Below are 13,572 nucleotides of genomic sequence, written 5' to 3'. Positions count from 1 at the left end.
TGATGAAAGTCATAAAACAGACAATATCCCAGTAACTGTTGCTGTCTGCCAAGATAATATATTCTATGTAATCCAAAAATAAACCTTCGAGAAGAGAGAGCATCATGACAATCATGTCCTTCTGCAGGTCCAACAACTCCTTCAATAACTCAATCTGACTGGAGTCCTGTTAGGAAAAGGGAGAAAAGGGAAACCTTGTGAGTCACTCCACTATATCACACAGCCGCTCACTTTAATATCCCAGAGTTGCATTTGGAGATCAAGGCTCCTTCAGATTGTTGGGACCAACAATAGCCCTGCTGGGGCCCACAAGGTCTTTCGAGGTAACATCCATCCATCAGCACCAGGGTTGATGTTATTTTACTGTCTAGGAGCAGATGGCTAGGTCAGCCTGACTCATTTAGGGTCTCCATGGAGCCCGCATGCAACATGCCATAAATCTAAAACATACTTTGATGAGCTAAAATCAAACCCCTCCACCTGTGCTCTCCTTCATCTTGGCTTCTACTGTCAGCCTCAGGCCTTTGTAATGACCACACTAGATAAGGATAGGTGGTTCGATTCCATCCCATTCATGGCTTATTGGGTATATCATAGATGGAATCATATATCATGTATTGAGTGGAATGACATATGCAACAGTACAGCAGAAGAATGAGATCATCCCTGAGCCTGGAGAGACCTCTAGTGGCAAAAGATAAAATACAAGAATTCATATTTTTACAGCAAAAGCGATGTACTCTACTAGATATAAAAGTCTTGTATTTAAAAGTGCTTGTCAAGCAGAACAGCACTTTTCAGAGTTTTAATAGCTATCTATTACTGATATTGGAACTTATACCTATAAAATATGACTGAACATAAACACCATTCACCCAAAATGTTAAAACCACCAACAGATAAAATGTATAATGTTGCTCATCTTGTCATGATTCAATGCCCTGCTGGGAAAAAAATAGTTCTGGCATTCACATGGATGTTATTTTGACCTATATCACCCACAGAAACATTACTACCATAATCCAGACGGCATCAGGCACCCCCATCAGGACATTATGCCCTGCAACACTGTAAAACAGCTCAGGAATGGCTCAAGGAATGGGACAAAAAGCCAAGAGCACAGACCCAGAGTTCAGACTCAGCAGATCCAAATCTAACCAGGCATTCATGTCCCATGTCCATATCCCGACTCATCAGAGCTGTTTTGGTGGGAAAATGGGGAACCTACACAGTATTAGGCAGGTGGTTTTAATGTTGTGGCTGATTGCTTTAAGTACCCTAGTTGAATGGCATATAGTACACTTCTCACTGCTCAGATTTCCTGTCTACTACCTCCAATAGTTGTAAAAATGCCAATGAAATGAATCCCGTAGTCAATCAAGTGGAGCTGATTTTACCCACACAATATACTACTGGGGACTCTCATTTGCAATATCATATCATATTCTATAAGAGGATTAGATCTTAATCTGCCTGCTAGTGTGAAACTCTGCACAGACACCATTCACAGTGAATGTCACACAATCAAATGCAGAAACAATGAGAAAAACATGTTTTTTTTAGTGACGGGGGGACTTTAGCTACTCAAGCCAACATGTTTAGTCATTTTTCAGCACTGACATTTAAATAACAGCACCGCCGTTTTATTGCAGACTGAAAGTACATACCTGGGATAACTTCATCTGCATGTTGGCAAAAACATGCAAAAAACCCACCACTGCATCCCACAGCCTGCTGTGAGCCAGACTCTGTTGATTCCCTATACACGGGCCCTGGAAAACACAGCAGAGTAGATACAGAAACAACATCACAGGACCACTGATATCCTTCCTAAACATTAAAGCATTGACAGATCATTCAGACACTGTAATCAAGATGCCAGTTGTGGAGCAGAGTGTTGTGATTATGTACCTGTATATACTCAGTTAAAGAGTTGAAGACCTGTTTGGCCACTGCTAGTGCTTTGGAGAAGTTCCTCTGACCAGCTTCGTCGATAACATCCTTACCAGAGTAGTACCAGTAGAAATCACTAATGGATTCCTAGTAGAGGAACAAGCAAATGAATAAAAAAATGAATAACATGTATTTCATTTCCTAACAATCTAAAAGACCTGTCAGCAACAATGTAATACCTGGAGTCTGAGCAAGTAGTCTACAGTACTGATGATGATGTTTACTGTGGTTGTGTTCCCTGTCTGAGTCCGTAGGAAATTCTGAAAATCTAAAACAGATGATTAAAAAAAGTTTGAACAGTAATCTGTTGCAGATGAGTACCTTAGAAATCCACATAGTCTGGCCTCTAAAATGTTTTTTGTTCACAGACGTGCAGCTTGAGGCAACGCTGTCTCTAATTTTGGTTTATGGAAAAGTCCACCTACCATTGTTGTGACCCTCACAGAGAAGCTGCAGAAACCTAAAGAGGTCCTTAGTGAACTCATCGTTCTGCAGTACCTTGGAACCTGAGGACAGGAAATAAGATTAACCGTCCTTTTCAGTCATAAGAACAGCACAGTGCCATCACTTTTATGTCAGTACAGGCATCAGAGCTTGCATGGCTTACGCCTCCTCATAAAGCTGCGTTTTAGTTGTTAAAAAGGCATCAAACTATGTGCACTATAATGAGGCTTCAGAACACACACACAAGGTATAGTGCATCATTTCAGAAATTAAAATAATGTTTATATTAAGAATAAAATTGAGCTGTTTTGTTTAATATCAGCAAAGCTTTGTTGTTTTGTACAAACAAGGCTTTGGGAGATTCATTTCTTAAGACACGCTGGTTAGTACTGTCAAAATGAAGAAACAGAAAAGGGTCTCAGACAAATAACAAGCACTGGCTTCTTGTAAAAGAAGTGGAAAGATTTGAGTCAGTTTTCGGCACCTGACCGTGGACTGAACAATCTATCCAGATGTCATAGCAGCATGCATGCGTTCCTTCAGTCCAGGATACAAAGAAGGTGGTTATATTGCATTCAGGACGAGGGAGGGGGAGGAAGGGGGAGAGAAGGACAGGGAGTAAATGAGGAGAGGGAGGAAGGAGTTGAACAGAGAGCAATCAAGATGTCAGCATTGCAAAGAATGAGTAGAATCTAAACCATGTATTTACCCCGCTCACTCACGTTGACTGCGACCGATGACATAAAAAACATGATCAGAAGAAAACAAACAAACAAACAAAACAAAAGCAGACATAAGCAAAGGAGAAGACATTGAGATTCAATCAGAAGTAGGAACAGGAGAGAATGATAGGGCTAAATATATATATATATCTTTACATACTCACATTGATTTGCGACATTGACATGCGGTCACAATTCTTAAAGTCTTTAAGGACAGTCTGCTCGCTAGGCAGGTGTTTAGAGGTTAGACAAAGTATCAGACTAACAGCTACCATCACTTATGCCTGAGCTTATGAGGTGAAAATGAGCTGAAATATGTGTGGTAAAAAACATATTTATATACTGTATGCAACCCATCAGTTTAAATAGAGACCTCTGATTACCAAGTGAATTTCTATGTAGATGTAGTTGTGATTGTGACTGCTTTTAGGAGGCAGACAAGGCCCAGACAGGACTTAGACATACAGTAGCACAGGTTTACCTGCAGGATGACGTGACAACATGACACAAGAGACACACGTGGTATGAAGATGGACTTGTGCGACACCAAACTAAAGAGCAAATGTTTTGTCAGGATAACGCTGCGTGATTTGTTTTGTGATTCATTTACAAACCCAACCTCACAGTAAGGCTGTTTGCTAGGCAACACCTTCAATAGTTTAAGGGATGCGGAATAAGCAAGAATTTTGAAATAACACTGGGTTCCTGAAAATTTAATCTGCTGCACAAATATAGTTACACACTCTTTAACCTCCTTTTTATAGTCAGTTTACGAAGACACTGAGATTTGCAGCAGATCAGCATTTAGCAGCAACACGGAGTTTAGCAAATAAACCGCTGAAAGTTCAGTATTGAGGTTCTGTCTATACTTCAACAGCCACACTAAGCATATATTGACTTGCAGTTTGTGTTATTCTGTGCCACATTAAATTGGCAAATGTGCTGTTTATTGCTCTTTGTATTGACATAATTAAAGGTCTCCTAGTAAAGGATAAGTCGGTCACTCACGTGCAGAAACAATTGACCACGTTTAAAGTCCTCACTTACTTGATCCCTCTTCAGTAACCATCCCCAGACCTTCAGCTTTGTTTTGCCTTTCAAATGCATTCAAGTCCAGGACACTGATAGAAAAGAAGGACAAAGATTGAAGCATGATAAACCGCATTGTTATAGTCTGTATTTTTGTTTGAAAGGGGCACTCCAACAATTTATTTGTGCGTTTTCATTATGTAGGGGGAGAGTCACAAAACACAGAAATAAAATGGTCAAAACAGGAGCAGCACAGGCAGGGACAACCCTATTTTTAGCCAAAACATTGTGCCCTGCACTTCCCATGATGCAGTCTGTATCACATTTTTACTAGGCCCTCCAAGCAGTGTCATTATTCTCATTTGGAAAGCAAACATATGATGCAAATGTCATAAATCTGGTTAGTCTAGATTTGTCAAAGCTTCTTCACAACTATGGAAGAAATTGTAAAGCTATACTGCACGTTAGTCATATAACTGACAGATTTCTCCTTTAATTTGCAGTTGGAACAAAAAGCAAATCATGCACAATGTGTATGAATTGATCACGGCTCAATTACCTGCATGACATCATCAGTCCGGACAAACTTTTAAAAAAGCCGACATCTCTTTTTTCCTTCAGATAATCCAGCATTTTCTGCATCAAAATAAAAGCGCAATTAACAGTGAATCTGAAGCTGTGAACGGTGTATTTTCAACACAAAATGACACGTGCTGTACCTGCTGGACCAGTATGTTTCCCCCGTTGAGAATGGAGATTCCCAGCTTGAGGGTAAAAGTCACGATAGCACCAAGTCGACCTGATGACCACAAATCATAGATGATCGTTCTACCAAACAAGACTGCTGCAGAACATCAGACTGATCGGTGTGTGTTTTCCTACCTTTGCTGGCACTGATCATCTGCAGCACCATCTCTGCAGCCCCTCGGTCGTGCAGCCTCGCTTGCTGATACAACATCTTCTGTTTCTCCATTTCCTTTTCCTGTAGGATGTCATGACATGCAACGCTTCTGAATATGATCAAAAAACGAATGCAGATGAATAGGCCCGAAAACGAACAGCACCTCAAACGTTTTCTCCTTTTCTTCCTCCTCCTCCTCTTCTTCGCCCTCAGCGCAACTCTAAAAGATAAAACTGAACGTCAGACCTGCACGATTTTTCTGGGCAAGCACGCAAGAGCTGTTTAGAAAATGCCGTACCTTTGCCATCATATCCGCATATGCAATATATAACGGATCCTCTTCCAGTGAACTAAGAAAGAAGAAGGATGAATATCTGATGGTTAAACCTTATGAATAATAAGGAAACTCTGCCACTGCAGTGCATGCACAGTGAGCAACAAGACTACAGAGAAATACAAAAAAAAAAAAACTGCTCGTGTTTGTTTCCTAGTAATAAAATATGGCTATGATTTACTTTAATGCTCTCTTTATTAGCTGAGAAGCAGGCCAAAGCAATTATGTAGCACAGATGGAGCAACTTGCGCTGGTGCCAGGTGGCCAGGTGTGTGAGCGTGAGTGTGTATTTACCTGCATTCAGTCAGAGCATTGTGGCTGAAATGCAGAATGAGCTGGTGAAGAGGGTCCGGCTGCTTCCTCTCCTCCTCCTCCTCCTCTTCCTCCACTTTGGGCTGCGTTTTCTGCACAAAGCCATTAAAGTCAGCGGGGTAGCTCAGGCATGTAGTTTCAAAATCAGCTACCTATGAACTGCTAGGGGAAGGGATTTGTACAAACAGTAGGTACAGTGACATTTAACTGTCAATTAACCCTCGTGTCGTCCTGCAGGTCAAAACTGACCCATTTTAAAGTTTGAAAATGTGGGAATATACATATATATATATATATATTCACAGTGAAAATTCTGATGTCCACATTTTCAACATTTCTGGGAAATCTTTGAACATTTTTTGGTGGGAAAAAAAGAAATGTTAAAAATGTTTCTTTAAGAACATTCACATAAAAATCAACCAAAATCCAGCGAATTTCGCTGGATTTTGGTTGATTTTTATGTGAATGTTCTTAAAGAAAATATTAGAAGTTTCACTGATATATATGTAATCACTCTAGATATTTTGGGGATTTTTTTGGAAGATTTTTACTCATTTTTTGAAAATATTTCCAAGAATTTTCGTGCCAAATTTGGGGGAATTTTTCTTTTTCAATAAAACTTTTAAGGGAATTTTTTAAAGGAATTATTGGAATTTTCTTCCTGAAGGTTTTGCAAATTTTCAGAAATTTGGGGATTTTTTTTGCTGAATTTCTGGATTTTTTTTCAGACAAGGAAACAATACTTTTCGGTGCCTGTAAATGAGGACAACAGGAGGGTTTAGGAAATCAGGCAGCATCACGAAACAGACAAGTGATTTCGTGCACAAAACTGACCGCATGCATGACCGTAATGACAGCAACATCCACACACACACACACACACACACAAAAAGTGATGTTCAGCAGTGTTAAAGGTGAATGGAGGTAAGTATGACTCTCCACAAGCCCAGAGCGGAGATCATTTATGAAATCAGACACATTGGAACTGTTTTTCTGTAGAGCTGCTGCGAAAGTGTCTGTTTGCCTGGATCATAAAGTTCTTCATCTATTAACTTCTCCTGTAATCCCCCGTGGCTTTCATTTCAAATAATGTGGAAAAAATAAGACTAATAAAACAGTAAAAAGAACATTAGAATTTCAAAAAAGCTGTATTAATTCAAATTTTATCTCCTTTTCATTATTGAATGAAAAAGAAAAAAGGAACACACCCACTGGCACAGCAGGATTTGTCAAGTCTCACTGTGTTTTGATGACTTCTTCATTTTCTAAACTGAAATAAGCATATTTATTAAACTCTCTTTCATAAATCCAAAGCATTTTTAATCAAACCGCTGCAGGTTATTGCGGACTACAAAGTGCAACAGTATTTCTGAAACGCTTTAGTGAAGTTGTAAAGACAGCAGCTGTATTTCTTTTCCTTTCACTACAGAAAATCCATTGCATGACTGTGAAGCTTTATGGCTGTGAAAATTTAGGAAAGACACAGAACTTTCCTAACTTTCACAGTGGTAAGTTGAAGCGTCGTTCTGCTTTCTTACCTCTGGTGGATGGGACAGAGTGGTTGAACTACACGAACTGGCTCTGACATCAGCAGTGATGTCATGCTTACAACAATGGATCAGGTTGAAAACCACTGTAAGGATGGCTGACAGTGACTCAGTGGTACATGGTGGAAGTGGGGTGTTTGCTGAAACTTTTCACACTGATACAAGTAACGACGACGCTTAGTTCCCCACAGCACAAAGGTACCAACATGAGGGCACTGGGGGGACAAAACAAGTACTTACTGCAAGGTCCTGCACTAGCTTCTCCTCAAAGGAGTACTCCTCTGTTTCTATCCATATTCTCTGATAGGCCAGGAGGAAGAGGTTAATAGAGCGATGCCTAAGGAGGGGTGAGAGCACATTAGCCCGGGTTAGATAGGAGCAGAGCAAAGCAGTGGACAAGTCCCTTTGGAGAGGTTAATACTGGTTAGTTTAGGGTACTGGCACATCCAGCTGGTCACCTTAGTGCAGGAGTGTCAAACATGCGGCCCGCGGGCCAAAACCAGCCCACTAGAGGGTCCAATGCGGCCCGTGGGACGACTTTGTAAAGTGTAAAAATTAATTAATTGTACATTTTAAAATTGTTAAATAATATACTTAAAATGATCTTTAGAACATGACAGTTGTTTTGATGTTGAAGTAAAATATTATTTTGCTCATTGTTCTCATTTTCTGACAAAAATTTGTCCTGTTTTTGTTGTTTTGTTGTCTCATTTTTGCAATTTTGTGTTCTGCTTTAATTGTTTTGTTTCTGGTCATTGTTGTTTTCTGTTTGCTTTTTGTCTCGCTTGTGTTGTTTGTTTATTTTTCTGTCGTTTTGTCTTTCTCACAAAATTTTTCGTCTCACTTTGTCCTTTTTTCACTTCTTAACTTTTTTGTCAAATTTTTTGTTTTTGTTCTTTTTTGTTTTGTTTCATGTCTTTTGTCTCATGGTTTTGTCATTTTGTTTCTCTTTTTTTTCATGTTTTGACTCATTTGTGTCATTTGTTATATTTTTTGTCTTGATTTTGTTATTTGCCCAATTTTTTTGTCGCTTTGTAACTTTTTTGTCGATTTTTTTTGTGTCTTTTTTGTTTTCTTTCCTGTCATTTGTCTCATTTTTTGGCATTTTATTTCTTGCTTTTGTTATTTTGTGTCTCATTTTTGTAATATTTTTCTTGTTTTTCTTGTTATAGCTGGTGGAGCCCTTGAACTAAGACGAGTTTGACACCCCTGCCTCAATGGAAACTGTCACACAGACGTACATGCCTCCTGTCAAAGTGTTGACCTCATTTAAATTCTTTTTATTTAATCTACTCCTAAATTTTAATCTACAGGCAGAAACTGCACCTTAATAAGATTATTAAATTACTTTAATTACTGAACTCTGATTGTATTACATGTTTGGGCAACAGCTAAGAGACTACATTACAATCATTCTTGTATTTGTAGCCAATTAACCAAGCTTTGCATTAAGACTAGAAGAAACAGCTAGCCTGGAAACATTTAATTGCAACCTCATAATGAATCCAAGACTCTAGGAAGTGACTGTGCCTGGCCAAGAAGTCCAGCTTATAACCCCCGTAAAACACACTTTATCATTTTGCTAACTGGTTTTAAAACAATATCATGAAATATTGTGTTAATTACCCTCGAAGTGAGATAGGTGTACTACCAGTTTTCTCATCCAACTCCAATAAGGGTAGCAAAATTGCAAAATTTTAATCTATGTCCTTAGAGCTATTTTCTTCAGATTTTTTTTATACTGCAAATGTGTGGACCAGTGGAAACACCAGGGAAAATAAAACTTCAAGAATCCATGTCTGAGGAAAGCAAGGCAGAGTTAAGAGGATCACAAGCCACAGAGTAGGAACGTCGGTTTAGCACTACGTTACCGTCAGCATTGAGAGCAGACTGTCATAGTCTGTGTTCTCATGCATTATCTCCAGCCAAATGTGTCGGTAGGCATTCAGGAAGTAATTATTATTTTTGTGCCTATGGGGATGAGGTACAATACAGTGTGACACTGAGGAGAGAACAAAGACTGAAGAGAGACACAAAAGAGAACAGATGACATCTGGGTGTGTGAAATTTTGGGAGCGCTGGCGTTTTCCAGAAGCTTTACATCCTTCCTGCTAAAACAAATCCATTACTGATCAGAAACACAATCATTGCTCCTGCATTGTAAGTTCTGTCAAGTAATTATTAGCTATGCTGTGTCATATTTCACTGTCAACAACTCTGAATAAATGAGTCATGCTGTCAGGCAGGCGGGCGGCATCGTCTGAGCACATATTGAAGATGGCCACCCTGAGGTTGGGCGTCATAATTGTTTTCCTCCCTACTGTAGCACTCTGCCCGACTTCCTGTGATTGAGTTACGGAGCAGCAGGGCATGAAATTGCTAGTGTCCCTTTTTTCTACTCTTTGATAACAGCTAGCGGCCAGACATTTGTCCTACAAACTGAGGCAGACTGTGCATTAATGCAGGGTCAGAACCCAGGAAGAGAGGAATGAGAGCCGTGAGTCAGACAGAAGAAGACGAAGAAAGTGTTGTGCTGGAGGTGATGCTACAGCACTTGCTGCACAATTTGCCATCTGGTAGCAGCACCACAGAGAGCTCTTTGCTATTCTCTGCTGGAGAGTCATCTTGAGTCATTATGAGAAATCTGTTTAGATTGCTGTGAGATTTTAAAAAGAAGAGAGGAGGCGTAAACGCTGTTGATGTAACTGTGTGCAGTAATACCTTGGCAGATTATAAAGTGGAGCCATTCGGAAGCAGGCAACAACTGCTCGCTTCCTCTGCTTGGACAGCAGCTTCTGCCATACGCACTTTTTGGATCTCAGTGGCTGCTCCACCTGATGAGGGCAGAAGGAGTCTAATTAACGCACATGGCATTCTCTACTTGGAAAACCAGAGGAAAAAACATCACAGCTGAAACTGGCATTTCCATCAGACACACACGTAGATTTTTCCCTGCACAAGTGCTCTTTATTTTGGTGACTCATCCTGAACTTGACTCTTCCTGAGAGAAAGGAGAGAGTGCAGTAGAGGAGTGTCAGAAATGGTAAAGTGGCCCAGATGTCATTTTGCTGTCAAGGATGAATGCAATTTCTATTTCATCATATATGTCAAAACTAAGTAAAAAGTGGCAAAAAAAATATACAGAGAAGATTTACATCATATTTGTATTCACAAAACCAGCCACTAAAATATATTTAACACTTCTTTCCTACACAACACAAACAATATAACATGCACAATGTTTTATGATAATCACACCACCTTCAGTGTATAACTGTGGTTATAAACGTATAAATGCTGAGCCTGACCTGCTCCAGGTTGAAGACGGCAGCAGAAATCCGTTGGATACGATCCACCACTCTTTCAGGGTCTGGAGGCCCTTCAGTCCTCATCACTATGTCCTTGTACAGGTTCAGCTGCCACCTCACAGCTGGGTCCTCTGACTATGAATAGGTTTCAGAAAGGCACGTCAAACACAGAGCAGCATGGTATTCAATACACACTATTGTAGTTTTGCAGAAATGAACTTAATTTTTGCTTGTTTACCTTTTCTCTAAGGTGCAGATTCTGACGAATGTGGTCTTTAACCTCATCATCTGTATCTTTCTGTTGAGAAAGAAGTCAGAAAAAAGACAGTTGTAACCAGCAAATGGGTTAAAATGTTAAGTTATTGTTGCAGCACACTGGCAATTGAGTTCCTGAGTATCTTTTAAAAGAAGCATTTTTTAACAACAGATCTAGTCTGCACGAGTGGTGAAGGTTTTTGTGGCATTAATAATCTACTCAGGAAGTGTGACTGTGTTGACAGAAAATTCCTTCTTGTGAGACACATCTGTTTATCTTCTCATAGTAGCTTTCTGGTCTGAGTGCATGGCTGGATTTTCATTGATATGTGTGTCAGATGTTTTCTCACCAGGAGGTAGCGGATCTTGGCAAGAGAGATGAGCTCCTGATCCCCTGGGGTGCACATATTGAGACCGATTGGCAGCATCTTCTTGAGAGCAGCTACAATCAGGGAGGTCTGGATAGAGTAGAATTCACCGCGTCTCTTCTTGTGTTTCCTCTCCTGGTCTTGTCCTCCAGACTGAAAGAAAATCAAGGTAAACCTCAGACAACACTTACTGGTGAATAAAAGCTAGGAGCTTTCAGCAGCTAAATAAACTTAAGACATACAATATTCCCCATTTTGCTGAGATTAATGTTGTACTGAAACAATTCCTTTCAGCATGAAGTGATACCTTAGAGTATTTTATTTCACAGGGGGAGCACTCATACTGTATTTGAACAAAAGCCAGAGACTACTGAAGCATTTATTTTTCAGCCTTGTCAAAATCTATGACCAGACTAAATCATCTGTGCCATTGAGGCATTAGGCATGAAGCCTCACACCTCAGCTGAAAAGCAGAGGAGCACACTAGTTGTGTCAGAACTGCGACATGTTTCCAGTGAGTGAAAACCGCACTATTGAGTCAAATTGGAGCTGCTGGCCCAGTGAAAACACTAATCTCCATATTAATATACTGTACATACTCTACACACACTGAAACACACAACCTCATCACACATCAATTACAACAAAATATAAAGAGCTTGAGGTGCATAACTCTTTAACCCAAACACACCAGAGTGTCACAATCCACCAACTGCAAACACACCAGTGACATGTGATGAGACGATTTGCTACAGTGGGGCTGGGCTTCATTACTCCACACGAGACGTGTTCCATCCATAAGTCAATGAGAAATGACCAAAGGGACCATGTCACACATGGTGATGAATGGAAGGTACAAATAATAAAGTAACATACTATATAACTACACTATAGACTATGTAGCACGGCGGCACAAGCTATTGGCTTTTCTGCTTGGCGACTGCAGCACATAAGCCAATAAGCTGGCAGGTAAACAGCTCATGCACTGCATCACTCTACCTTCTCCTTAAAGGACTGTTTGAGACAGAGAGAGACAGAAAGAGAAAGAAAGGCAGATAGAAGAAAAGGATGAAAGAGCAGTTAATGGAGGCACAGAGTCCTCAAATGGACATGCACTGCAGTGAAAATCATTTGTTTGCCTTTAAACAGCTAAACCAGGCAGACAAGAAATTAAATGTTCTAACGCTGCCGAGGGCTGAAAGTAAGAAATATTTCTCTACTGAAAGATGAATGTTAGTTTTTCTTATCTACTATAGCAGGCATGCATGTATGTCAATACACATACACACAAAATACACACATAGTCTTGAGTCATATTCTATTTTAATAGGAAGTTTTCCACCACACTTCTTTCAGCTTAAAAGAAACAAGCTTCAATAAGAGTTTTAAAAGGTCTTGTTTGTAACAGGTGTGTAGTCGTGTGTGTGTCTGCACACAGCTCCTCTTGTCCCCAGCATTTTAACCCACCATGTTAACATATGAGCACATGTAAACAACAGTTAACGTATTAACATGGCAGAGACGATGTTAACATGTATCATCCTACTGCTCCTGCTTATGTTTGGTTCTTTTCATTTTTCTCTTAAAAACACAAACATAATAATTTCTGTTTTTGCCACGAAGGATCCAGATGCCAAGGGTGACTAAGAGTATTCATTTGCTGCACTGTTAAGCCCAAATTAAGGAGATAAAGTTGACAGTGTTGAGAGGCAGTGAGCAGGTGCTAAACCTACCTTAGACATCTTTGTTTTATTATCTCCGGTCAAGAAGGAAAGATTGTTGATTTCATTTTGGACCACAAAGTTCTGCTCTTCTCGTTTGAAATTCTGAAGAAAAAAAACAGAGAAGATCAACTAAAGATGGCTCTGCAGTATTGAAGGTCCAGTTCGTAAAGGCTCTCTGTGTTTTGGAGTATGCTTGTTTGTATCATTTTTATGTATCATTTAATTTTATTTCTATGCTTCACATATGCTAACATGCTTAATTTCTCTTTTCCCTTCTTCTCTGTTTTTAGTCCTGCTTCCCTATTCTTTATATTTTTACCTGGCCTGCAACAAGAACTAATGAGGGGGGTCCTACTTAAGGTTTTAAGGTCCACGTAAAGCTTGCTACTGTAGCCTAGCTCTGAGCATCTTGCAACAATTCATTTTGATATTAGTAAATTTCAATTGAATTGAAATTTCTTGAATTGAATTTTGATTTAAAATGAAATTGAAACTACTTTGTAACCTTTAAAGGCACTACATAAATAAACATTAATGGCTATCATCTTTATTGCAATGTGAAAGGAACTGATCTTGGAGTACTTACATGTGACTTGCACCACAGGATAAATATCTCTGCAACCATTCTAAAGAGCTCATTGGAGTCAGAATCTGGTTCTTTCAGCCACCTGGACC

General features: G+C 39.6%; 1 protein-coding gene across 5 annotated transcripts in view; it reads right to left on the bottom strand.

The window, feature by feature from the left end:
- The window catches only part of LOC110965537 (actin, alpha cardiac muscle), a 215,229-nt gene that overhangs the window by 10,871 nt on the left and 190,786 nt on the right, over nt 1-13,572 (bottom strand). For all 5 annotated transcript variants that reach the window (XM_051955608.1, XM_051955615.1, XM_051955625.1 and 2 more), the window contains 21 exons: nt 13,484-13,571; nt 12,907-12,999; nt 12,173-12,187; nt 11,156-11,326; nt 10,789-10,848; nt 10,551-10,685; nt 9,964-10,076; nt 7,483-7,579; nt 5,678-5,787; nt 5,348-5,399; nt 5,213-5,269; nt 5,031-5,130; nt 4,868-4,947; nt 4,708-4,784; nt 4,167-4,240; nt 3,107-3,124; nt 2,379-2,459; nt 2,133-2,221; nt 1,912-2,040; nt 1,668-1,772; nt 85-166 (listed from right to left, as the gene is read on the bottom strand). In XM_051955608.1, coding sequence (XP_051811568.1) covers nt 85-166; nt 1,668-1,772; nt 1,912-2,040; nt 2,133-2,221; nt 2,379-2,459; nt 3,107-3,124; nt 4,167-4,240; nt 4,708-4,784; nt 4,868-4,947; nt 5,031-5,130; nt 5,213-5,269; nt 5,348-5,399; nt 5,678-5,787; nt 7,483-7,579; nt 9,964-10,076; nt 10,551-10,685; nt 10,789-10,848; nt 11,156-11,326; nt 12,173-12,187; nt 12,907-12,999; nt 13,484-13,571 — 1,826 coding nt within the window. The remainder of the gene's footprint in view (nt 1-84; nt 167-1,667; nt 1,773-1,911; nt 2,041-2,132; nt 2,222-2,378; nt 2,460-3,106; nt 3,125-4,166; nt 4,241-4,707; nt 4,785-4,867; nt 4,948-5,030; nt 5,131-5,212; nt 5,270-5,347; nt 5,400-5,677; nt 5,788-7,482; nt 7,580-9,963; nt 10,077-10,550; nt 10,686-10,788; nt 10,849-11,155; nt 11,327-12,172; nt 12,188-12,906; nt 13,000-13,483; nt 13,572) is intronic.

The sequence above is a fragment of the Acanthochromis polyacanthus genome, chromosome 1 (assembly GCF_021347895.1).
Source record: "Acanthochromis polyacanthus isolate Apoly-LR-REF ecotype Palm Island chromosome 1, KAUST_Apoly_ChrSc, whole genome shotgun sequence".
Taxonomy (NCBI): domain Eukaryota; kingdom Metazoa; phylum Chordata; class Actinopteri; family Pomacentridae; genus Acanthochromis; species Acanthochromis polyacanthus.
This window is presented reverse-complemented; position numbering and strand designations above follow the sequence as displayed.